The sequence below is a fragment of the Gadus macrocephalus genome, chromosome 13 (assembly GCF_031168955.1).
Source record: "Gadus macrocephalus chromosome 13, ASM3116895v1".
Taxonomy (NCBI): domain Eukaryota; kingdom Metazoa; phylum Chordata; class Actinopteri; order Gadiformes; family Gadidae; genus Gadus; species Gadus macrocephalus.
This window is the reverse complement of record NC_082394.1, coordinates 9,922,073-9,947,819: the sequence shown is the minus strand read 5'-3', so window position 1 is coordinate 9,947,819 and position 25,747 is coordinate 9,922,073. Positions and strand designations below refer to the sequence as shown.

General features: G+C 43.8%; 3 protein-coding genes across 3 annotated transcripts; 1 reads left to right on the top strand and 2 right to left on the bottom strand.

Moving 5' to 3' along the window:
* Nucleotides 1–1,398: 1,398 nt before the first annotated feature.
* Nucleotides 1,399–3,195, top strand: msx1a (muscle segment homeobox 1a). Its single transcript, XM_060069717.1, has 2 exons — nucleotides 1,399–1,946; nucleotides 2,169–3,195. The coding sequence occupies exons 1-2, from the start codon at nucleotides 1,517–1,519 to the stop codon at nucleotides 2,585–2,587; spliced, it is 849 nt and encodes a 282-aa protein (XP_059925700.1). The 5' UTR covers nucleotides 1,399–1,516; the 3' UTR covers nucleotides 2,588–3,195.
* Nucleotides 3,196–8,775: 5,580 nt separating this feature from the next.
* On the bottom strand, nucleotides 8,776–10,785 carry LOC132470290 (cytokine-like protein 1). Its single transcript, XM_060068702.1, has 4 exons — nucleotides 9,959–10,785; nucleotides 9,819–9,863; nucleotides 9,321–9,467; nucleotides 8,776–9,225 (listed from the first exon to the last, which is right to left on the bottom strand). Exons 1-4 carry the CDS (start codon nucleotides 10,247–10,249, stop codon nucleotides 9,124–9,126), a joined length of 585 nt encoding a protein of 194 aa, XP_059924685.1. The 5' UTR covers nucleotides 10,250–10,785; the 3' UTR covers nucleotides 8,776–9,123.
* Nucleotides 10,786–10,906: 121 nt separating this feature from the next.
* LOC132470289 (limbin-like) lies at nucleotides 10,907–25,411 on the bottom strand. Its single transcript, XM_060068701.1, has 23 exons — nucleotides 24,664–25,411; nucleotides 24,473–24,545; nucleotides 24,070–24,263; nucleotides 23,677–23,733; nucleotides 23,375–23,561; nucleotides 22,916–23,016; nucleotides 22,555–22,620; nucleotides 22,185–22,319; nucleotides 21,834–21,973; nucleotides 21,201–21,525; nucleotides 19,906–20,145; nucleotides 19,398–19,573; nucleotides 19,130–19,289; nucleotides 18,812–18,991; nucleotides 18,214–18,515; nucleotides 17,839–18,031; nucleotides 16,553–16,693; nucleotides 15,631–15,858; nucleotides 14,606–14,868; nucleotides 14,411–14,498; nucleotides 13,841–14,019; nucleotides 11,655–11,747; nucleotides 10,907–11,470 (listed from the first exon to the last, which is right to left on the bottom strand). Exons 1-23 carry the CDS (start codon nucleotides 24,901–24,903, stop codon nucleotides 11,074–11,076), a joined length of 4,158 nt encoding a protein of 1,385 aa, XP_059924684.1. The 5' UTR covers nucleotides 24,904–25,411; the 3' UTR covers nucleotides 10,907–11,073.
* Between the last annotated feature and the right edge of the window lie 336 nt (nucleotides 25,412–25,747).

The window sequence follows — 25,747 nt, the reverse complement described above, 5'->3', positions numbered from 1 at the left end:
TGGCATCGATACTTTGACATTTACCTAGTAGGCCTTGTAACGTGAATGCATTCACGACATTAATACATTTTCTAATATGGCTCATAGTGCGTGATTTATGCCAAAGTTTGACCAAGTCTCTGGAAGGGATTTCTAAAAGAATACAAGTCACGATGGGACTCTCTTAAAAAACAGCTAGTGGGAAGAGTTGACCTTTTCTTATGAGTAGCCTTCTTTTACACACTTAGCCTACTTCTATGGTACTCATTTGAATAGTTGGAAATGCCATGCGATCGGCTGAGAAAGCTAATTTTTCAAGCTGAATGGCCTAATGTCCCAGGGCTAAGGCGAGCAGGGAGGAGGCGGGCAGCGTCCTCGATGCGGGTTAAAGTATTCAATAGTCTGCCTAGAGTCGAGCGCTTTGATCCCGCCGCTGCTGGCGCCTAAAAACAACATAACTTGTCTGCCTATTAAGGAGACTGATGAATCGTGACAGATTGTTTATGCCTAACAATTAGCGACGGAGCCGCTTCCCTGAGAACTGACACCGCAAAAAGTGGTTTTACTTTTTTGTAAATGTTGATGAGGCCTAAAGTAGTTAGATTGAAAAATAACATTTAATGACACAAAAAGTAATTCGGTTCATGTCATTTGTGTTTCAACTTAGATAAGGTTTTTGACAAATTATTCGTGTGATATGGAGATACAAGTATTTTCTTACACAATGAGAGGGCCGATCTTCTTTAATGGGCAAAACGTCTGCAAATAATTGCACCGGTTTAAGTAGGCAGGTAAACCGTCCTCCTCGCTTCAATCTCTAGTTGGCTACACACTACGCCCTCCTCCTCATACGTCGACTTTTTACTTCCAGGGTTGTAGTCAAAGGGTAAATATCCCCATGATCCCTCCCCAAGCCCGATAATTACCCCTAAATGACTACGAAGGCTTGTGTGTTTCAATCTGATTAGAGCCCCGCAGCCATCAATAAGCAGCGCTCTACAAGAGGCCCGTCACGTTAGGGACTTAACTGTTGCGCAATACTCCACCAAGCCACCATCCCGGACGTTTCAGCGCGTAAACCAAACGACTTTACGCATACAATTTTAACCGATACATATTAAAATGGCAATTGCACATTCAATCTCCGCCGGTGATAATATATGTCCCCACAGTTATTCAGTATAGTGTTGCAATTCCGATCTGACTGTTTGTTTTTGTGGGATTACAACTCTTTTATAGTCCTACAACTGACCCCCCCAAAAACCCGACGGCCTATGTTTATCTTTGAACAGAGCGACTTTATGGTTGACTTTGCCACTCGCATCGCCTTGGAGTTTGTTTCTGGGGGTGAAACACGGCCAGCCCATCTCGTCCCTGATTGGCCAACGCGTCCCCAGCGCCTGCCTTAAAGCAGTGCACTTCACTTTACCCTCATAAAAACATGAGGATACCATAAGAACACATACACCGAAGCAAACTTTTTGCCATTTATTTCCACTCCCAAGTTTTGCGCACAACCGATATCGGTCGGACCTGTATGGCCCCATCTGCCGCCATGTCCACTCTAACAGTTGGTTTGAAGACCGAAGACGTCCCCTCGCGCTCTCTCCTCGTCAGCCGGAGCGACATGCAGCAGACGAGCCTCAGTCCACCGGAGGAGACGGTGAAGCCCAAAGTGGCCATTCTCCCCTTCAGCGTCGAGGCGCTGATGGCTGACAGAAAACCCAGTCGGGATTTGTCATCCCACGACCACTCGTCCGTCGCCGGGACGTCCCACGCGCTGGGCGTACGGATGGGCTCCCTCTCCAATTTGGATAGTTCGGTTTCTTCTCTTTCCATGGGCTCCTCGTTTTCTGTGGGCGACATCATGAACATGCAGGACGACGTGCAGATTAAACCCGAGAGTCCGGACAGCAAGGACAGGAATTCCTGGTTACAGAATCCTCGTTTTTCTCCCACGCCTCCACGTAAGTTCCCGTTTTATTTCACCTCCCGACTACTACTTATAAGCCTATACATGTTGCGTTGTTTCTCGATGTTCAGTGAAGTCACTGTGCTCTCAATGCAGCCTATTTCCTCCTGCATTTAATGCTATTGCCCTCTTGTATAAAAATATGCCAATGCCTCAAGCTGCGCCTCCCGTCTTACACGCTGCGAATCTGACAAACATCCGCTCTTTTTTTTCACAGGACGGCTGAGTCCTCCTGCCTGTCCCCTGAGGAAGCACAAAACCAACCGAAAGCCCCGGACCCCGTTCACCACGTCCCAACTCCTGGCCCTGGAGAGGAAGTTCCGCCAGAAGCAATACCTCTCCATCGCCGAGCGCGCAGAGTTCTCCAGCTCCCTCAACCTGACAGAGACACAAGTGAAAATATGGTTCCAGAACAGACGGGCGAAAGCCAAGCGGCTCCAGGAGGCGGAATTGGAAAAACTGAAAATGGCAGCCAAGCCTATGCTTCCTCCAGCTTTCGGAATTTCCTTTCCTCTCGGTGCGCACGTCCCGGGGTCTTACGGTGGCTCCCATCCGTTCCATAGGCACTCTCTGCCTGTGTCACCCGTAGGACTGTACGCTGCTCACGTCGGATACAGTATGTACCATCTCGCTTGAGCGGGGACCACGGACCATATCGCGCTGTCCGGCTGACCTCATGGGCACCACCGGGCCCCATCAGCAGAAGCATGGGTGTAAGGGCTGTAGGCGCTTGCACCGTGACTGCTGTAGGGCCTACATGTTCATGATGACCTGATAGTAAAATGTTGAACAACAGGACAGCATCCACAGAGTGTGTGTCAAAGATAGCCCCCCTGTCTTGACAATTCGTGGCGGGCTTGGACTTCGGCCAGATTTAAAGGGCTATACAAACAATGGGCGATGGTGGCGAACAGTGTGTGTCGTTTTGCACCTACAAAATAACAATCCCCAGGTAGGTTGGGCTCTGACTCTGGGTTGGTGACACACCCCAACCCCGTTCACGTTGCGTTCATAGACATGATGATGCACACATATAGTGGGTCACTAACTGTCATCAAATGCTCTTTTTTTGCTAAATTAGAGAACCACAGCATTGTATAACAGCACTGTCTGTTTGTCGGAATGATTCCCTTCGAAAGGGATTTGTGTACTGTAAAATATGTATATTTGAAGAATACCCTCATTTATATTATGACTATATTTGTGACATAAATTAACAATAAATTGTTTATTCTTTTCATGAAGCAGTTGTTCGTCTTGACTGGCACAATTCGTTAATCTAATCAGGTAAATAGAATGTTTAGGCGTAGGCCTACTATTTATTTAAGTAGGCCTACTTCTTGCGTGCAAATAAAATCTAAATTGCTTCCAAAAACTATTAAAAAAAAAAATAATCAACCAACCAAACCAGCAAACAAACCATATGCAGACAATACCACAACAATCTAATACCTCACTTTAAAGGCTGTATACCTGTTTATTATGGGGGTGAATTATAGGCTACATATTTGTTCGGATTTAACAAAATAACAAATAGGCCTAAACCAGATTATACTAGAACTGAGCTTTAATTATGAGAATGTCGTATCGTGGGTATAGGTCTACACACACAAACACACAGTTAGACGCAGGTATACGAAACACCTTAAGGAAGCAAGAGCCTCCTAATTGAAGGCATTAAAGCAATATAAGATTAATATTGTATCATGTGACCTATTTGGCCGGGCGATGAAATACTCACACTGTTATTTGTATCGGCACAGGCTACTTTGCGCTATGTGTGTTTGATGGGGAAGTCTAAAAACCTGTCAAATGTCATTGGACTGAGTTAAAAAGGTTGGGGGACTACTTATTTCTGAGGCTGTCTGTAGGCCTACCCATAGCTTTGAAATCACTAACTCTGATTTTGCTGGCGCCAGCAGAATTTATTAGGGGGCGGTGATGACCAATATCGACAACTTCAAACTGGTTTAGAAGCAGTCTTTTAGAAGTAAAATACCACTTGTACATTTTAAGGGGCGAGTGTCATTATCGTGTAGATTTATCGTAATACTATACCAGGTGTCACCACGGCAAAGTATAGCCATCACAAATCCAGTGGACATTCTTGAATACACATGTACGGAAGAGGTGAACACTTGTAATAAATAGCCTCAAATATCTAAATTGCTGCAAATAGCCTCCTAAACAAAATGAGAGATTATGAGGAAATTATAGGCTACCCTGTGACCCCTTTAAAGGCTTTCCTTTGACGTCTCTTCTATTCAAGCAGGGGTTGAATTGGAGTAAAATAATTGCTATAATGAGCAAAGGCAATCTGCCGTAGACGCACGCCGGCTCCAGTGAGGCTATAGCCCAGGGCAAGGCGGGACTTTTATCATTCCTAAAACGAAGCAGCTAGATCCAAGGCCCCGAACGTACAGTGGGTGGTACCTCTCGCCGAGTTTGGATCAGTGATTGGCGGGTAACACTTGAGATACCGCCCAATGTACGTTCGGACCCTTGGATCATACTATCATTCCTCAAATGTCAACTGGGGACGGAGGCGTGCAGCAGTTTGTCTCCCGTGTCAGTCTCACAGTACGCGGTAACTGTTGTTCCTATACATAGGCTATGCGATGGACAAATGCGTGCAGAATATCGTTGGACATAATTGGGTAGACTATTGTATCCAATTGTATACTATTGTAGGCTATTGTATAGACTTCAGTAGACATTGGCCTATTGTATACCCTGGCTACCATACAATATCTTGCACGCGAATACACAGAATATATAGGCCTAGATATAGTCCAGATATCCAACGTTAGTATATTGCCTATATATTATTCTACAATATCATTGCGTCTTGGATTTTATATTCGACTCAGCCCTGCATTGGGCGGTAGGCCTAGATGGTTGATTGTAAAGCTAAACAAAAGAAGCGCAAACAAAAATAGGTATCAAATTGATCCAAAATAACCAATGAAGACAAATAGGCCACCGAGGATGATCCCTCTGTTTAAATACGACAGCAAGTGGATACAAAAAAGTGAAAGTTAATCCTTCGCTTATTTTTAAGTCTGCTCCTTTGGTTCCTCTATTTTGCCCGGGGCCAAACTGAAAACAAACCCCACTTGTTTATGTCATTTAAAAGATCACACGGGTTCGTTGACTCAAGAGAAACACAATTTTGTTTGTCACCATCTGGCGCCAGAGGAAAAGCACGTGTTATTGGTGTAACCACGGCCAGTCGCTCTGGGGGCAGGTGGTGATGGATTGTATAGTTTTAACAAAAGTTGATCCGATCTTTATGATGTGTTATAGAGAAGGATTTAGGTCTAGGTCTAAACAATTAATCTGGTCGTTTTTCCAGGCCTCAGCGGACTACTAATTCAGTTAATCTGATAGAAATCAGATATTATAGACCATTTCACCTTTTTACCGAATACACAATGCATATGTAGGCTATTATAATGATATAGGCCTACATAGTCCGATTGATAGTAGGCCTATTAAATATCTGCAGATCGAAAAAAAAGGCTAATCATTGAAAAAGACTACTGAATGTTGGTGCTGTGCTAAAAAGTAAAATAGATGAATAGCCTAGATGTCCTCATGCCCTTTGGATGTCCTTTGGATTTCTTAAACCAAATTACAACTCTGTGTCCCTTCTTCACGCCAGCTCCGAAATAACAGCGGTCACATCATTCCAAGGTCTATGAAGTCTTTTTTTTCCCCCCAAATCCAACACTGCCCTCTCCCGGTGAAAGTGTGTTGCATAGTTTTAAGGCCCTTTAACCAAACTAACTTTATCATTTAGGATACGGAACTTTTTAACTTAACGTTTTTTTCTTGAAATATATTTAAGATATCTAACATAATTCAAATAAAATATTAAATAGGCTAAGGATCAAACATTTCTTATTCATCAGGTTATGATTATAACACTAATCAAAATAAAAGTTTTCAACATGATATAATGTCCTTTAGGCCTAAACAGAGCAATACTGGACATCATATTTTATATAGGCCTATGAATGTACCGTATGCAAGTCAAGCTATCTTTTATTTATCCTGTAAAACGAATACAACAAGAACAACATCAATAATAGGCCTAATAGTATTTTTTTACATTGACACTATAGCTGTTACTTCAATATTAAAGCTTGTATTTATATATTTATTATATTTATTATTATTATAAGGCCTTTAATTCTCATGGGGTTATTATTATTATTATTATTATTATTATTATTATTATTATTATTATTATTATTATTATTATTATTAATAATAATAATAATATTAGTATTAGTATTAGTAGTAGTAGTATTAGTTGTAGTAGGCCTACTTATAGCAGAGTATTTGGCAGTAGTAGACTAGTAGAAGTAGGCTATTTGTTTTGAAGGGCACAGAACAATCTGCTAGAAAATAATTGATCAAAGTAGGCCTATGTAGGCCTATAGGATCTATCACAATTGTAGGCCATATCAAAAAAGCTTTTGGCAAGATAAGATAGGCCTACGGGGATTTAACCTTTCAGCGTAACATTTACGCTTGCCTAATTAAATTAGTCCTATAGTTTAATCGACGTATAGGCCTTTAGTCATGAAGTGAAATTAGCGGGCTATTGCCCCTTTGAAGGGCAACATTTGAACCTCCCTGAAATCTATTGTGAATTCCTTACTCCGTCAGATTATACCACAAATATTATAATGAATCCTCATCGCCGTTACGATTGGGGGAAAAACGGTCCTTCAACATTAGAGTCATGAAGTTCCACCAGAGGCCGGATGTATCGCTGTCGACCTGTTAAAGGATGTTTTGATTTTAGAGAGGTCTCTCAACATTGTCAGGGAAACGCGGTTCTGTCAATCATTTTCAGTTAGGCTATACTTCAAACCAAAGCCCAATAATTACGATTTCATAGCTTAATTTGTTGTCAACTGTTCCTGACATCTTTTTTTATTTAAATTTTCAGTTTATTACGGCGATGTACTGCATTATGATGATTTGCATAATTAGAACCCTAATGGACACAAATAAATCAAAACATAGAATGTACTCCTTCTCAATATATTTTCAATCAGGTGAGAAAAAGTCTTTACCAAAGTTTGGTAAAGACTTTGCATCGTTTTTATTAATTGATTATTTAATTACTAAATGTGTAATAATGAAACTATTTAGTTTCAAACTAAATCGCAAATGATTGTTCCCACCTGCTCAGGTCGATGGATGGACGATTGATCCTCGCTGTAGTTTCTCTTTTATGCCAGCAGATGTCATCGGAGGGACAGCAAAGTATTTTCCAAAGTGTTGTAACCCCTTTTCTTTTACCAGCCTCCGTCTTAGTGCTCTGGTGCTGCTACGATTTACAGTCTCAATATAATGTATTTAGATAACATCAGTCAAACCATAACTAACCCGGTCATCAACCTCCCAAATAAATTACTCTAGTTGCAGCAATCTTAGTATCTATTTATTTGCTAACTGAATTACTGTAACATAATCTGTGAAAAGCCAACCAAATTGTTTTGACACGTGTCGCCGACTAAGGCATTACGTACTGTAGACATACACAATGCTGGTTAGGCGTATAGCCTATCATAGGAAGGAGAGGGCCAGTCAATTCAATGATGAACTGAACTGAATCAAATGAACTGAATCAGTGCATTTGACCAACAAAAACAAAAGTCTCAATATTTCATAAATGTGGTTTGTGTGTGTGTGTGTGTGTGTGTGTGTGTGTGTGTGTGTGTGTGTGTGTGTGTGTGTGTGTGTGTGTGTGTGTGTGTGTGTGTGTATGTGTGTGTGCGTGTGCGTGTGTGAGGTCCTTGTCCCAATGTTTCTTCTATTAAGCAGTAAACTAAATCTTGTGTTCAATTAACCAATCCGTGCATGTTATTGCAAATTTTACTATCACTTGATAATCTGAACATTCAGGATCACACCTTCTGAGATTGTATCCCAGTATAGGTTAATAATCTAGTATCTGACTGACTTTAGCTCAAATCTTCACTTTCTTTCCATGCATATTTGTTCGTACTAATCATTTAACTGGAGGCCGGGATCTGTAAACGCGTAGTTGAACAGCGAACACAACTCGGCCAGCACTTGAAACAAGTAACTTTAAAAGTGTCTATTAAGGTTTTTAATCAACATTGTGTAGACTGACAACTGTAGAAATAGTTATTAATATCCCCCTCTGAAACATTGCTCCACTTACAGGATTGGCTTCTTTTTGTTAGAATAACTGTAACCAAACAGGTAACAAGGCGTTACTCTGCCTCTTGTAGATATTGGCTTGCTGTAGGCTCCATGGTGTCTCTCACCAGAAGGTCTGCAAAAGCATCAGGACTCTCGGATCCCAGTCTTACCCCCTACCTAATGGGGCTTGTGTTATTGGTAAGGTGGGAAACCCATGGTATAGCATGTTACATTCCATCAAGGAGAGCCGAACTTTCCACAGGAAATTAGCTGAATGCCAGTCATTCCGTTGAAAAGCTTGAAATAATAAACCTTAAGGAAAGGTTTGTGAGCATGGTGTGTTTCGGCTTACCAAGTTGGGCTGATCAAAGGGTCAGTCCATCAATGAGGAAATATGCAAGAACACCCATTATGGGGTAACTATGATGGGAACTGTCAAGCATTTTAGAGGGTAACAATGTAGTGTAAAAGAAGACTTTACTCTCAGTTTGTGTTTATGTTTGAATTGAACTTTTATATGTTTGTCTCTCGCTCTCTCTCTCTTTATCTGATCTTATACCCAACAGTAAAGCGATTGATTGACTGCTACTTTTTAAAAACGTCCCTCTGGAAAGAAGCAACCCACTTGCTCACTGTAATCTTTGCATTTTTTTTATTTACAAAACAAATACATTTCATATCTTGTACCCATAGTACATTACATTGTATATTGTAAACAATCTATCCTTAACAAGTTACTTGGTATCACGTTGTTACAAATCAAGAAGGGTATGTGACTTTTCAAAAAGTGGAGCCTATGCCCCACTATGGTGCAATGCTGTAGGTGTATGAAAGCACAGATAAAAGCAGGAGGACTCTACCAGTCTATCGGTCCCTTTGTCCCAGCTTCAACACCTCCAAGAGGGTAAAATGTGTGTTGTGACGATAGGCTACATGTTGACAGAATATGTGCAGGCCCAATGCATTCTCCATGAGGGGGCTGCTCAGCGCTCTTCCACCAGGAGCTGCAGCCGGTCCTCCCCGTAGCTTTGTGTGATGTGTCCAGTATCTATGGCCTCACAGTCATCCGAGAAAAACACCAGGTCCTGCAAATGGACAGTGGAGAAATTGTGGATGAAGTCCACTTGCAAAGTAGACCATTGTCCAATATAAGGTAAGGTGATCAATAAGGTTGTCTTACCCGATAACAAATCCTGCTGATGATGGAGTACAGGTTCTCCAGTTTGCGTTTGAGAAGGACGATCCGGGGGCGCTCTTTGCATTGCTGATCTGGGTGGTTTAACACCACATAGAGGATATCCCGGAGCTTTGCTGTGATGCAGGCATTCTGGAGTGATAGGGAAACAACTGATGTATGTATTCTATATACAGAATAACTAACAACTAAAAAAATGGCGCACTTCATTTTAGTAAAAGGATAGCTTCGAGGGGGACTTAAATCCCCCCTGTTGGGTAGCCTACAACAGAGAAGGCACTTTGATAAACAAGTTGATTTAAGTAAAAAGTCGAGGATATATATACATATTTTGTGGTAGTGTTAGGTCTATTCGTTTTCTTTTCGCAATAAGTTCAGTAATAACTTTCAGCTACACGATTACCAGTAATGTTATGAACCATTAATCTGGTCCGAACTGGACCGATTCCATCACGTCACGTCAAGGTGTAACACACAACTCACGTGAATATCAATGAAGATCGTTGGCAAAACTTCCGCACAGGCTTTCTGAAATCAAACACAGGGATTGCGATGAAAGATGGGTTTACGACACGAAGACAGCCAGCTGTGTAGTTCGAGGAGGCCAAAATTAATCGTCTTACCGTGCGATGATAGGTATGGATCTTATTCAGCAAAGACATGGTTTCTTTGCCCAAACCCAGCGCTCTGGAATAGCAGGTTGGTGGCGCACCATCAGACCACCACACACAGCTGAGGAAACACACCAGGGTGGCAAGTCCAAGCTTCATTGTGTTGCTCTGTCCAGACGAAATGTTACTGGGGTCTGGGAGCCCTGAAAGTATGTGGAGCTGGTTGTTCTGTGGCGTTTTTAAGACAGGGGGTGGGGGTAGGCTACACTGACGTCGAGACTGTTGAGCAAAACAGTTTGGCATTTTTGAAGTCACCTTACCATGGACTGAGCATTGCAAAATCTTTTGTTCTTATTTGACAGTTTGAAAGAGCCTGGCTACACATATAATACACATTCTCCTTCTTGATATAATTCAGGGAACTATTCCAAAGATGGGAGGCGATGGCGACCACGTTCCTTACGACTTTGTGGACTATAGTTGTCAGTCACTGGATTTAAACAGAGGAGGAGCATGTTCACGAACAGCAATCGTTTTGTACATAAATGCAAGTGTAGTTAAGAGCTGCCAACTCTCACGCATTGGGCGTGAAAATAGGACGTCCTCTCTGTGCCTCCATGCCCTGTTAATAGGGCCAACTGTTCTTGGAGAATTACCTACCGAATGTGGAATTCCATTCCTTTCTGTTCATTGCAAATGCATAATGCAACGATTTATTTTATTTGTTTGAATTTGGCTTCTGTTATCAGATCAGCAAACTGTTATAGTTTTTACTAATCATTTATGAATTAAAATAGCTGGAAACTGTTTTTTTTATTTCAAAATAACTGCGAGTCACCGCGTTTTGCCAAATTATGAATTGCTCATACCCAACACAAGTAAACTCACTAATCTTTCGTGGACCTTGCAGCCATGCTTGTGTGGTTTAATTAATGAAACAGCTGCCTTATAACGAGACAATACAACTTAATAACAATTTAATATTTATATATAATATAAAATATACATTTTAAGTAAAAACAAAAAGTATTTTCAAAACCTTTTGACAAACAGCATGAATGTCATCAGGGCATGAGGGCATTACGTCATTGAATCGTAAACACCTGACATGTGGTGACATATCTGTCTCAGGGTTGGACGGTAGGAGCCACAGAGCCCTTCTTCAGGTTCAGGAAATTCCTCTTCTTCTTTCTTCTGGGAAAATCCACGGCGTCATATGACTCGGGTGGAGCACGAAACACAAACAGCCTTTCCCCGGTGGAGGGGGTGGGACTGGGGGGGTCGTGGGTGGCGTTGATGGGTGGAGGAGGGGAGCTGCACAGGGCTTCCGACTCTGGGCCTGCTGCTTGTGTAGAAAGTGGAGGCTGCTGTGACGGTGTGTTTTCAGCCACAGACGATTGGTCCAGAGCAGCCACCTCCGGGCGGTTCTCCTCCACCAGCATTGGTGGAAGGTGTTTAGAGGCTCTGGGTTGTGCCGGGGGATTGAACAGTTTTCCCCAGATTTCTTGCCTTTTTACTTGAAGTCTAGGGAAACGTAATAAGAAAGGATTATTGCGTTTGTATAAATATTGAAAAATTTACGTTAATATTTCACTTTGTGGCCACCTTTATCCAAAGTACATTGAGTGAATACATGCTTATCATGGATGGTTAAAAGAGTTTGAAATAAATAGGAGATACTCAGAAGATGTTTGTAATTTGCACCTACCGGCCTCCGACCAGATGGAGATTTGTCCCCTCAGCACACCTCATAGCTTCCCTTAATTTGACCAGAAGACTTCGGTCTGGTTCCCTGGGAGACCTGGAAGGAATTAGGAATGAGTCAATCTGGTAAGTGTATGTGAAAACCTAAAAAGATGCTAGAATGTCAGTGTCGAAACGCTGACTGGATCTTTGAAACACAATGAAAGCCAAAAAAGCTCCAAACAAAACATGTTGCGTGTGAGTGAACAAAAATACACTCATAATAATCATTCAGCGGCTTTAGATAACTACAAAAACCTATTTAAAGAGTTTAGAACAATATATTTAAAGCTTATCTTCGATCTGTGAAGAATAAATGAATAGCTGTTGGTTGATGATTGGCTAGTTTACATTTTATGATAAAGATGATTGATATATTTGGGTAAAATGTCCACATCACAGCTGTTACTGATTTGGAATCCATCTGGCATTCTTTTTTGTTATTTTATCCAACAACTGCATAGAATCCTATTCAGGAAAAAGCATTTCCCTACACATCGATAAAAAAAAAATATATTACAAGAGTAATGTCAATTTAATCACCGGCTGAGTCAAAACAGTCTCAAGACTTCTGTCTCTATTTGAGGTCCATACTCTATGAGACCAAGTAGAACAGAATCAATGAGCCATATGCCCACAGAACTGGCTTATTTTTCCAATTAGGTGAGGTTATTTGTTTTGTTGTTTTTTTGGCTGGACAGTTCTGTTCGGTGGGGCCCAACTCTGTCGTGCATTATTCATCCACAGCGTCATCCAGAGTGCGGGCCAGGCTGTGACGGGAAGTGTTCCACAGGCCCGGCCAAGAAGTCAGGAGCGGAGAGATGAAAACGGGACCAACATGTGTGAAATACTTTGTGGTTGGGGAAGGGACAGTTGTGGGAAGCAAATATCCGATTGAGTTAACAGATTGCTGAGGTGACACTGTCCAGCAAGATCACCTGGGCAGGACATTGTTGTAGTAAACATATGCCTTCAATACCTCTATTTTTAAACATTGTTTTCTTTCTAAAATATCTGATGTGGAAATTCCCAGGTGCTTTTCTCAAGACCCTGGGGATTTTCTCAAAGGAAGACCAGTTGAATGTTTTAGATTTAAAATCTGGGAAGTATATTTCCCAGAAAGAAAACATGGCACAGTTGGTGAAAACAATCGGATTCTTAGGTGTCCTAGGCACCTCTAAGATCAACCATTGTAATAACAAACTGTCAAAGTTATCTTTTGAGGCAATATTGCACACTTTCCTATTTTATATTCAAAAGAAATTCATACTGGTGGGATTGCGGTGAAAGAGGACCCCAATCCCAACTATGTATAGTTCTTATTTGTCGTTCTCTTTTGCTGACCGAAGTTGTCAAACATATGTTCAAAGTTGCAAAATGCCTCTTTGGAGTTAGGCTTGGAATGCCAGGATGTTTCAGAAGAGTGCATTATAACGTACTATGTCCGCAAAACACAGTCACACCACAGTGATAAACCTGTGAGCCGGGGCAGTTGTGCAAGACAACACTACTGATGTGCAAATAAGAGTTTGGGCCACGGCCATCCTCACAATGTGATAATAGTGCATAGCAATAAATATACCTATCCCTGTCAATACCTTGACAGGGAACCAAATGATTCACCTGGTTGCTATTTGACCATCAAATCTAATCTTGGCAGTTGAACAATTGTTCAACTTGGAAGAAGATGCGATATTCTGTTGCTGCATTATTTCAGCTATTAGTGAGTGAAATGTGTTCTGGGAATATCTGCTCTGTTTGACTGCACTGAGTTGGAGTAGTATAGGGAGGGAGGGGGCAGAGAAGGTGGGGCCGTTTTATTTTGGGTTGTTTTGTTTAAAGATCTTGCTCTATTACGCTTTTTTTCGTCTCTCTCTCTCTGAACAACTCAAATCTGACATCGGGTATACTAAGAGGCAGCGTGAAGTCACAAAAATAACTAGTGGAAAATTCAGAAACTGTTTTGCAGGGATTGGCCCAAAACTAGGATTTTACTCCTGTTTTCTCTCAATTACCGTCTCAATTTTATTCCAGGGACGAAATGGCATCGATAACTTTGTTGACGATCGTATAACAAACATGACCACATTTAAATTGAATGGTTTTGGGTTCACTGGCTCTTTGACAAGGACTGTTAACACGGAGGCGTACCCTGGGCGGGCCTGCTCCATGGAGGCCGAGGGCAGGCTGTGTTTGGGGCGGCACAGGGCGTCGACCACAGAGAGCAGCTCAGACTCGGGCAGCGTCGGCAGCAGCAGACGCAGGGCCTCCAGCAGCACCTCCGTGGACACCTGGCTCTGCTTGACCAGCCGAGACGCAAACTCCAGCTCCTGGGGAGTGGAGGTGGGAGGGAAGTCATGAGAGTGTTGGCTCGTCTCTGTGTTCCGTCCCCGATGTCAGCATGTCTAACTACAGGAGGACACCGTACCCCGAGTTGATCCGAATGGAATCAGTCTTAAGTCGCTTTGGGTCTAAAAAGACATCTGCTAAATGACTAAATGTAATATAACTCACTCAAACTAATCTCATGTTGTCGAGAGAGACCCTGTTATTCATGTCATGATATGGTCTTGGGTCACTGTGGACTGTATAAGATACTTTTCTTTCCATAACAAGATAAAAAAAAAAGAATGCTTATGACTGTTACTGTTTTCACCAGAGTAAGGATGATGGGGTGTGGCTGTGAGTGTGTGTGTGGGTTTAAAGGTGGGCAGTCGTCACCTGGTCACATTGTGCGTATAATCTCTTGAGCTCCAGCTGCTCCTTCAAATCCTCCATGACCTGGCCCCTGGCGCTCGCCTCCTGCAGCCTGGATAGCAGGAGACAGGACGGACAGATGATAAGACACTGCAGCCTTCCACCACGCCGAGGACATCGCACCCCAGACGGACACTTCTGAGGCTAACGAGAACCCACCTCTCGGTCAGCGTGGCGAAGACGCTGTCACACTTGCACAGCGCCTCCTGGAGGATGATGGACATCCGGAAGTCTCGCCGGACCTCAAACAGCCTCTTCCTGTCACTTTCATCCTCCTCCTCCTCCTCCACCTCGTCGTCCTCGTCTTCTTCTCCCTGGGAGTCCTCTGGGATTCTGGCGGGCCTGTCTCCGGGCTGGGCGCTTTCCAAGCAGCCCAGCCCGGCCCTCTCCTCCTGGAGAAGCTTCTCCGCCTCCTCCAGACTCTGTGGTGACAGTAGACTAAATCAAGATTCATATCTTCGGATGTAAATCTTCTTTTTCCTCCAACGATCTTGATGATGGTTAGTCACTTTGCAACCATGGATAAATAACGCAACAAATATATTAAATATATTAACAAGTTGGAAAAAACAAGTCCATCTGTAAACACAAACAGGCTTAAAGCACAAAGGTAGGCTTGTAATGCAACAGCAGACGTTTAACTCGGCAGCTCTGATTAGTATTTAGTATTTCAATAGCGCAAGCTATTTGGCTATGTACTGCACTGTCATCTGTCGAAGAAAAGAAAATCTATCCTATGCAGCCTTGTATTTTTTCTACCTTTCCCCCACTTGGCTTTTCGCCTTTCCCTATGAGGGCTTGAGAGTCAGCGGTTGTTGTAATGGGAGACCATTTATAATGAAGGGCTTTATAATAAATAAAAAAAATCACTAAGCTTCTACAGTTCCTGTTACATCAGGCACAATTTAGTTAGGCATTGTATTCCCAAGACTGTTTAAAAAACAACAAAACAAAACATTGAACCGACCAAACTGTGTTTTGCAAGAAACAGCTTCACAGACAATTTTCCCTGGCGCGAAAAACCATTCCTACCACTACGTCTATCCATTTCACTACAACCTCAAATTAGCCACGTTTTGATTTTTCGCCTTGCTTGCCGCCTCGTTCAGTGGTATCGTGTCTGAGGTGAGAGGGCTGTAACACAATCAGTCCGCCGCAAAAAGGAATAAGAAACCATGTCCCACCGAGCAGTGGTGGTGTATACTCTGGGCCATTTCCCCTTGCTCCAGTCCGCGTCTCCCCCTGAGCTGGCGGGTGAGCTGGCTCTGCAGGGTGAGCATGGCCCTGGACGTCTCCAGCACCCTGGTCCTCTTCTCCGCCTTGTGGTAGTGGATGGCGGCCATCTGCCTCGCCAGGTCGCCTGCCTGAGAGCGCAGCTCGCTCCGTCTCTCCCTCTCCGTCTCCTCTCGGACCTGGTGGGATGAAGGAGGGGATCGTCTTCATGGTTTTGTATGAAACAGGGCTGGGTAAAAATATGGATTCATCAATGCATTGCAATTCATTTGTTCTCGATTCCATTTAGATTCAGAATCCTTTTGAAATCGATTATTTCCCTAAAAAGAAGCATACTCAGTCATTGTAATCTAGAAGCGAGTATGCCCAACTTTTATGCTGCAAGTTTAGCTCAGGAACAATGGTGTATTGCCTTTTTGCCAGTTAAAGCACAATGAAATGGTTAATTCATTTTGAAATGGTTAATTCTAAATAATATTTAGGTATTTTTGTCATCTGCACGTATTATTGAATCGATATCGAAGCAATTGGATCAATATCAAATCAAATCAATATCAAATCGAATCAATTCCTAAAGAATCTAATTGAATTGAATTGTGAGGTACCTGGCAATACCCAGCCCTAGTATGAAATATGGCACCTATGTGACATAGATATAATTATTAAGCGATAAATGCTCTGTTCCCCCAGATTTGAGTTAGTCTTCCCTTAGACTTCAGACCCAAATCTATCGTTGGATATTCATCTAAAGTTGGATTTGTGAGACTCACGCGTAACACAATATGTCATGACATTCTCCTTGGCTGCACAAAAGTATCTTTATTTATTACTCAGCAGGGTCACAGTGGAGACGCGTCCGTCTCTCCGACGTACCTTGTCCATGACTCGCGCCTGCATTCCCTTCTCCTTCTGGAACACTTGGACCCTCTCCTCCAGCCTCCTCTGGTGGAGCAGCAGTGCAGCCCCTGGGTCTGCTTTGTGTTGGGCCGCCTTCCCCTTGGTCCGAGGCTTACTCTGCCAAAGACATGATGTCTTTGAAGTGGTCGTGGAAACGGCTCACTGCGCAGCACGTTGGCTTGTTATGTGATACAGCCAATTTGTAGAAGCCATTATTACTTGCGCATAACAATGCTCACCAACAGCCTCATTACAGATGTGCGGTATCATGCAGGCCTACTAAACTGGTGGTTATTGCTTTTTGAACGCGTCATAAGTTAAGAATCTGTCCCTGCTATTATGGCCGATTGCGGTTGGTTTGAAGTGGTTTAGGAATCGCCTGAGGCGGTCGTACATCCACATACATTAAGTCAAGCAAGACATACAATGTAAAGCAATACATGAGGGATACAGTTAAGGACAGAGCTCCATAACATGCATCTTTTCCAATCTAGGGCTGTAGTCAACCAAGGAAGATCCTGGTCCTCTTCTCTGCCTAATGGTAGTGGATGGCGGCCATGTGCATCACCCGGTCCCATCACCCGGAGAGACAGAGCGCAGCCCGCTCTGTCTCTCCCTCTCCTTCTCGGAAACACTATCCCCCCCCTCTCCCTAGGTAATGTCTGCATGTCATCTCTAGATTAATTGAATCGGCCAGAGTGCTCTCTACTCTACCTGGTCAAAATATCACTTGAGTGCTGTTTAGAGGAAGTCAGTGGGTTTCAGATCCACTCATGGTCCGAGTCTGACTGAGAGTTTCACTGTAAAGTGGGTCACTTCTCCTACCACCAGACGTCGGAGATTCGATTTTAGGTTTTGTTCTGAATTTTATATAATGGGTTCCAATGGATGACGCTGCGAAGCGTGCCAAGTCTGATCATATATTGTTCATATTCAAAGCCTATCAGACGTTAAACACGAAAGTTAACGGAGCATGGCAGACAACATGAATATTTGAATGCCAACACACTTTTGGTCGTCCTTGCGCTGCCACAACAACGACTTATTTGACATGTAATAAATTAATTTGTAGCAGAGTAAATATTGAGCTAGTTGACTATCGGCCATTGTTAAGTTGGGCAAGCTCAAAGTTGTGAGAAACAGGGTTTTTTGACCAACTTATATTCTATTACTATCAATGGCGCCTCGAATATTATTAAGTCCAGCAATTGTCCGACCAATGACAAACAAGTGCACCAACTGACCGGAACTTGACTACCCACCTCTGAATGCATGTTCTCTGCCTGCAGTTCCGCCTCCTTCCTCCAGGCGGCCAGGGCGGCGTGGAGCTTGGCTCTGAGGCCGGCGTGGGGCAGCACCAGGCACCGGTCCATCACCGACAGACACTTGTGGAACTCCAGCTTCATCTTCAGCGTGTCGTCCTCCGACAGCGTCAGCTGGCACGAGCACAGACACCTGGGAGGGGAAGAACGAAAAGAGACTCAGTAACAGAAAAGATGATAAAAAAAGGATGAAGAAAAATATGGGCAATAAAATAGATGGAAAGCAGAGGTTTGAAAAGCTATCAAAATGTTTAACTATACATAAACCATCATCAGTATGATCGTTGTTTCATGACGAGGGGTGGGGTGAGGGACCTGAAGAAGGCGCGGCTGCGGGCGCGGCTCTCCTTCTGCTCTCGGAGCTCCCGCTCCATGGCCTCCTGCAGGGCCTCCCGGGTGCAGCGCAGGGTGCGCACCGCCGCCTGGCCCTCCTGGTGCAGCTTCTCCTGGGCCTGGTGGAGGGCGCTGGCCTCCTGCCCCGCGCCCAGCTCCGGGTCCCTCTGGAGCAGGGAGGCGCTCTGGGCCCCCGGGGGCAAGATGTTGAGCAGGGCCTGGACCACGGACGGCTGGATGGCCTTCACCTCCGCCATGGAGCTCTGGATCACACGCATGGTCACCTGTTGGAGCGGCAGGTGGTCAGAAGATCGCAATAGTGTATTTGCCTCTATTTGATTCGCATCGGCTATGTTTTTGTATGGTCAGACACATTCATATAAAAGACAATGGCAGTGACTGACAGACCTGAAGAACCCAAACCCGACGTTAAACCACACAAAAGATCAGAACGCCCACAGAAACGGACGAATGGATCGCAACCTTCACAGAATCGAAACGTGATTCTGCACAATCGTGAGGTCCCTGCGGGTTCCCGTCCCTCGTGTGTTTGTGTGTGCGGTGCACAGCTTAGCGCCACCTTGCGTATTTCGGCGGCGGCCTCCTCATCCAGGCTGTTGATGAGGTCGGCCAGCTCCAGGCTCTGGGCGGTCAGCAGGTTCTGCCAGCAGAGCATGTGCTGGGCCACCTCAGCCCTCCCCACCAGACCGTCCTTGGACATGTCTGACAGCTCACGCCGCCTCTGGTTGTGGATCTGCCACTGGGGACGAGAAATGGGTTGGATTAAGCCCACGTAGTTGGCTGTGAGTAAGTGCCGAGTGCTCCTCTTAATGTTTTCAGAGCCAACATAACGGATTCTACATGCACAGGGCGTAGAGTCTCAAGGCGGTCTCCTCACCATATCGGAGATGAGCTCCCTCCTTTTCTTGATCAGCACAGAGTGCATGGCTCTCCTCTCTTGGTTCAGCTTGTCTTCCAGCCTCTGTCTGACCATGAGCAGCTCCTGCTGGGCCTTGTCCTGGAGCTGGGCCAGCTGCTCTGCAGGCAGAGTGCTCCCTCTGATGGAAAGCACAACCGGTCGGTCAGGCAGGCTCTTCCATGGCCTCGTTCTGCTCTGAACTGACTGAAAGGCGCTTTGAATGGTTGAAAAGTGGGAAGCCTGGTACCTCCTGATTTGGTTGAACCAGCCGCCCAGGTTGCTGGAGGTGCTGGAGAAGGTGTCCGAGATGAGGCTCTTGAGGCTGTGGAGGCTGTGGACCAGGAACCTCCTCTGAGCGTGACGCTCTGCCAGCATGTAGCGCTGGTTGGCCACCACCACGTCCAGCACTTCCTCCAGTCGGTCCTGGGTTGTGGAAATTCAGATAACGACAAATAAGTTAGATATTTGTACTTTCCTTCATATTTTTCCATATGGTGGAAGACTTGCTTTCAGTACTGCTGTGAAATGTTGCTCCGGGTCTTTTGTTTCATTTACTGCAAATAGTTCTGGTATTTAAAGGGTGGTACATTAGAAATATACAGCAAATAATCGAAACATTTTACAAAAGAAATTAGCTTGTACGTCTATTTAATAGATCTGATAGGAATGCTCCATAGGAATAGGAATGCTCCAGGCTAGGCTGTAGTCGTATTCTTAGTAGCCCTTAGCAGATGACACAGCACCGATTCCATTACCTGGCAGGCAAAGTAGTCGTGCTGCAGGCTCTTGGCCGTGCCCTTCTCCAGCTCGCCCATCCGCGTGGCCTCCTCCAGCTCCTCACAGAAGATCTTGTGGAGCTCCACCCGCCGCCACTCGGTGAGCCGTCGCTGCACCCTGGCCGACGCCTCCTCGTGTCGGACCAGCAGGGCTCGCTGGAGCCCCCCCTGGGTCAGCTTGTGCAGCTTCTCCAGCAGGACACTGCAGCGGAGGACCTCCTGGAGGTCACGACGCAGGGGAGGGGAATGGTGAGCAGGCTCGATTCCGCAGACTAACCCATTAGGGATCCTTGAGTAAAGATGTGGCTTGCTCCAATATGGCCCGCAAACAAACAAAGCCATAAGTTTCCACAAGCCCGCGTTGCAGGGTGTTAAGAAAACACCCCCTCCTACAGTTTCCCTTGCGACTCGTTGAAACATTGCTCTAAACTCATAATTCAGACTAATCACAGTAACTCAAATGCAACAACCATCTGCATTCTTGAGTTCTAGCTACACGCCTCTCAAGTCTAATTGAGAATGCACAGTGGCTTGTGAACACAGAATCAAAAGCTGTGGATTTGTTCGTTTGTGGGCACTAATAAGTGAAAAACATCTAGCCAGGGCAGTTCATATGCGCTTGTGTTGACCAAAACAAAGATACAACCATGGGAGCTGCTTCACAATCGTTTGGAATGTAATGAATTTCAATGGCTCAACAACTAACAAAAATCATGGCTGATTGACATCTTGACATAGACAATGTCAATAACAATCCTGGGGTCTTAGTAAACCAGCCAAATCCTTGAATGGCATGTATCTGAATGTTGTTTCCAAAGTAAGCTTGGATAAAGCATCTGCTAAATAACAAAATAGAAAATTGTTATTGCATGTTCAAATGGTAAAAGCCTGGCCATGTCTTTGCTGAAGTGATTCACCGAGCCAGCTGAATTTATTAGTTGTTCCCCTTGGTTGTACTAATGATCAAACCCAGATGGTGGATGAAAGGTAACTTTTCTTACTGGACTAGGAATTACCATGTCATGTTTGGCTGAACGGCCACTCACCTAGAGCTTTTCCTGCATGCAAATTCTAACTGATCATGTTCAATAAAAGGTGTAAAGTATCTCAAAATACATAGATAAAAAAGCATAAAGCATGAACCTTATCCCACCACTTCTTTTCAAACTTTTCAAACGACTTCTATCTTAAGTCAACCACTGCCGTTGCCTCCCTTTAATCCAGGTTAAACCCTTGCCTGATCCCTGTAACCCCCCCCCCCCCCGGGTGGGTACCTGTGGGTCTGCATGCTGACACAGCAGCTCAGCGCTGGCCTTCTCGGCCGCCTCCCTGCGGTGCTCAGCCTCCATCTCCTCGCGGGTCTCCTGGTTGCACTGGCCGGCCAGGGTGGCCATGCGGGCCAGCTGCTCCTCCTTCAGCCGGCCCTCCATGCCCAGCAGCTGGCCGTGGAGCACGTTGAGCAGCCTCTGCTGGGTGTGGCTGCTGGCCTCGCCCAGAGAGCCCAGGCCTCCCAGCAGGGACACCGTCAGGTCCTTGTACACCTGGACCCGGGTGGACTCCAGGTGGGTGGTGGCGCGCAGCAGGCTCGACATCTCCAGGCTACGAGGGGCAAAAAGAAAAGGTGCGTGGTGGTTGGATGTCTGTGGTTCGTTTGTGTTTCTGAGGTGAATATGGAGTGCATTTTGTTTGATTCCCCTTATGTACTCCGGGGATCTGTGGTGTCTATGTAAGCTATTTGAATGTATCGCAATTGCAAACATCCATTGTTATTTACATGGTCGGTCATGAGTTATTTTAGGAATTACAAAATACAATGATTTGGCATGAATCACATTACAATTATAATTACATTAATGGATGCTGGAATATATAAGCGGAAACTTATTTATGTAATAGTATTTAGATACCTCTCCAGAGCTTGATACATATTCTGAGGGTCTTCCAGACCCATGATGTCCACCATCTTGTCTTCAAATGCGGCTTCATCCTTCAGGGTTTCACTCATGCTCCAGTCTGCATACTCTGGGTCTGACTCATCCCTGTTTTTCTAAAGCAAACCAATTTCCTTTATTAACTACAATGATAGGCTATTCAATTCATTACATTGTGATAGTGGTAAATGTCTATCATCACAAATAAACCACAAAAACAACAACGACAGCAACAACAACAGAACCGATTAGACTGAAGTATTTGGTAATTGTTAATTAATTGTTATATTAGTAAATAGAAGATATACGAATGGGATTGAATTGTACCCTTTTATGTATTAAACTGAATCTGGTCCGGGCACAGACGAGGTTCATGGCTAGGAAGCCCAGGGACATCATCACCAGAGCCACCAGGAACCCACAGACAAATCCAGCTAAAGGAAGTCCATGACTGGGCTGAATCTAGAAACAAAGCAACCAGCCCAATCAATTCCGTGATAACACTACACGTTACAAAATAATAATGCTTTATTTAATGTCACCTGTTTTTCATTTAAAAACTGATAATTTTTTTAGCGCCACGAACAGCATGTGCAAATACCAGCAGTAGCTAGATTTCCATACAGCTGTAATATTCATTGGTTAACCAGAGATGAAGGAAACAGTGAAGGAGATCCAACTACTCAGTACTACTCACCCTGTCTGTATTGTTGACTCTTAAGGTTAAGTTAGTCCTTAGTGGTCCAAACATTTGAACATCATTCTGTAGGAGTCCAAAAGAGAAATAAATAACGTGACACTTGAAATACCTTAACATATCAAATCTAATAATAATAGAAACATTTAATGATCATAATTAAGCCATCAAAATATCTACACCTGATTTAAACAAACATACTATATATAACTAACATATTTATAAGATATTGTAAGAGTAGATGGACTGGGATGTGTGTGTGTGTGTGTGTGTGTGTGTGTGTGTGTGTGTGTGTGTGTGTGTGTGTGTGTGTGTGTGTGTGTGTGTGTGTGTGTGTGTGTGTGTGTGTGTGTGTGCCTACCTGAGAGGCATTAGAGAAGCTGAGAAAAGCAGGCAGGTACAGCACTTCACTCTTCGGATTTCTAATCTTTGCAGTATAGTTAAGAAAATGCTGGGATCCAGCTGAAAGAAAAATCATTTGTATTTAAGAAGTAGCGCATTGTATTTTAGCCTATTTCATTAAGCACTCGAGACCATCCTGATCTCACAAGTTTACGTCTGTTTCACTTTGCCAATCCGTCTTGCCTCAATCCCATTGAAAGCCTTTTCTCAAAATGAAAAACTGAACAATCAGGGCCAGGGGGAGCGAGTTTCAAAGTCAGGAGGCAGACAACAAAACTATCCAACCAAGACTGAAAAATGATGTTAAAAGACCAACAACAAAAGGCTTTTTCTCACAGAAGAATATAATTGGTATTTACTTCCAAGTTTTTCTAGAAAGATTTAAAAAAAAAACTCTCACAAGAATCACAAGACCCACCAGGCAGTGAGTCCAAGGCAAAGGTCTGGAAGTCTGTTTCCACCACTTTTCCTTCAGACTTCAGGGGTATGATCCCAGAGATGGAGTCCCGGATGGCCACCTGGGACAGGTCCCCGGCTCCTACTTGGTCCAGGTTGTGGATCAGCAGGTAGATCGCCAGCTGGGGGGGGTCTGTACCGAGTATAACCTGCTCATGAAAAAATAGAAGAAAAGCTAAATAACATGTCAGCTATTCAATTATAAATCTGTATGTCAGTTGAAAAAGGCTAGGTCCATTTTCATTGAATAAAGGCATTGCTTACCTGAGCACATTTTCTAAATTTGACTCCAAATGCTGATGGGTTTATTACACTCTCAACCTGGGGAGGGAATACGGGCATATTACTTTAGAAAACAGAATCGTAAGAAGTATCTGATAGCCTACATCATTTTGAATAATAGGGTTAATAATAAGGCAGCATCCAACACTCAATATACCAATAATCTATTGGTCAGTACAGTATCATGACCATGCTTGTAAAGATAGGGCAAGCAAGGTACATTTGAGTGTTGGAATCCCAACTGAAAGGTACTGGGCTTGATCCCCAAGGCCTGCCGCCTACTATAAGCATCCTTGAGCAACGTGGTTGCTTTGGATAAACTACTGAATAGTAGATAACATTGCAGTAAAGGACTAAATTAAGTGAATACTGTACCTGAGGCAAGGTAGGGCCAAGGCTGTGTCTGGTGAGGGTACTTCTCTGTCCTCTGTGTATTATGGTGTTTGATATATAACTTAATGAACTGTAAATCGAGTGTCCCCATGGCCCAGAAGAAGCCATTGAGGGAATGGGTTCTTCTTCTCCAGAAAGTTCCATGTCCTCGTATATGAGTCCCCTTGAAGTATCTCCTGTGAAGTTATAAATCATGTTGGCTTAGAAGTTAGTTTCCAAAGCTTTTGGTCTTTCTTGTTGAACAACAGATTTCATGATCATGATTGGGTATTGGCATGCTCATGCACTAGTACTCAGTAAGACTTTGTAATTACAGTGTAACCACACACCACCCCACTACAGACATAAATAACATGCGTATAAATTAAAGGGGGGACCAACGAACCATCACATTTTTGCAAATTCACCGCAATCGATGAATCCTCATTGGTATCACGTTGGACTCCTCTGACCAGAGCCTGAACCATAAAAAAAACAATGGCATACAAATAGGCAGAGATTGTTAGGTTTTGAGGAAATCATAAACTGTATTAGGTCTAAATGTGACTGAGTATAATACTCATTACTTAGGCCTACCTCTTGTTCTTCAGAGAAAGGGGACAAGAAACACCCAGAGCTTGAGAGACCCTGACCACCCTCACAGTGTTGTTGTCTAGCCGTGTCTTCCAACGTAGCGGATGGTAAAATAAATCCATACCCGGTTTCATTTGTTGAGAAACAACATGAGATGGGTCGAAAGGAAAGCGACAGTTGCAGATTGAGAATAAATATGAAGTATATTGTTACCACCGTCGCATTGAAGTGTAACTGACGCATTCGTGTCAATGTGCAACTCTCACAACTGAGAGTCGCTAGCTACTAGTTGGCTACATTGTTTCATTAACCTGGAAAACATTGCAAAAATATTCCCAAAGAAGCACACGTTTTCACAGTAACCCGACCCAAAACGTCATTTTATTTCCAAAACGCCATAGATTATGTGGCAGACTTCGAAAGCGTTGTTGTGGACAAACTAACGCAACAAATAGTAAAGCAGCAAAACTATTCAACTTCAAAATAAGTTTCCAAAATAATGGGACAGGGGGATAGTCAAAAGGGACATATCCGGCAACCCACATGCGCACACAGACCCCGCTGTAGTAAACGTCTAGCTTCTTTAAAGACAAGTAGGCCTACACCCTTTTGTCTCTCTCAATACCCAATACTCAAAACTTAAATGGCGTTTAAAGCATCCAATTCAAACAACTGCATTACGCCACCAAGACATTATAAAAATCGAAATACATACTCTATATGCGCATGTGTGCTTCTATCTGTGTCCCCTTCTCTTAAAAACTCTTGAAATTTGCCATATAGCGGATTATAGCCGATTGTAGCCGATTAAAGCCGAGTTCCGTGTTGTCCTTATTAGCCCTGTCGTTCCGTTTTCTCTGGACCGTTATGATTGATGCATATATTGTTAATAGCTACCCATGTTATGTAAGTAGGCTATATCTGGACATTAAAATTATAATTTTACCAGCATTGTCACCTCAGGTTATTTATGCAATGGAAATGGTACATCATCATCTTCTGGAAGGTGTGTGGTGTGCTATCAGCGTTGTTTTCTAGGTTTTTTCTTTAAATGCAGGATATAACTGCTAATGAGGAGGGCAGGCTT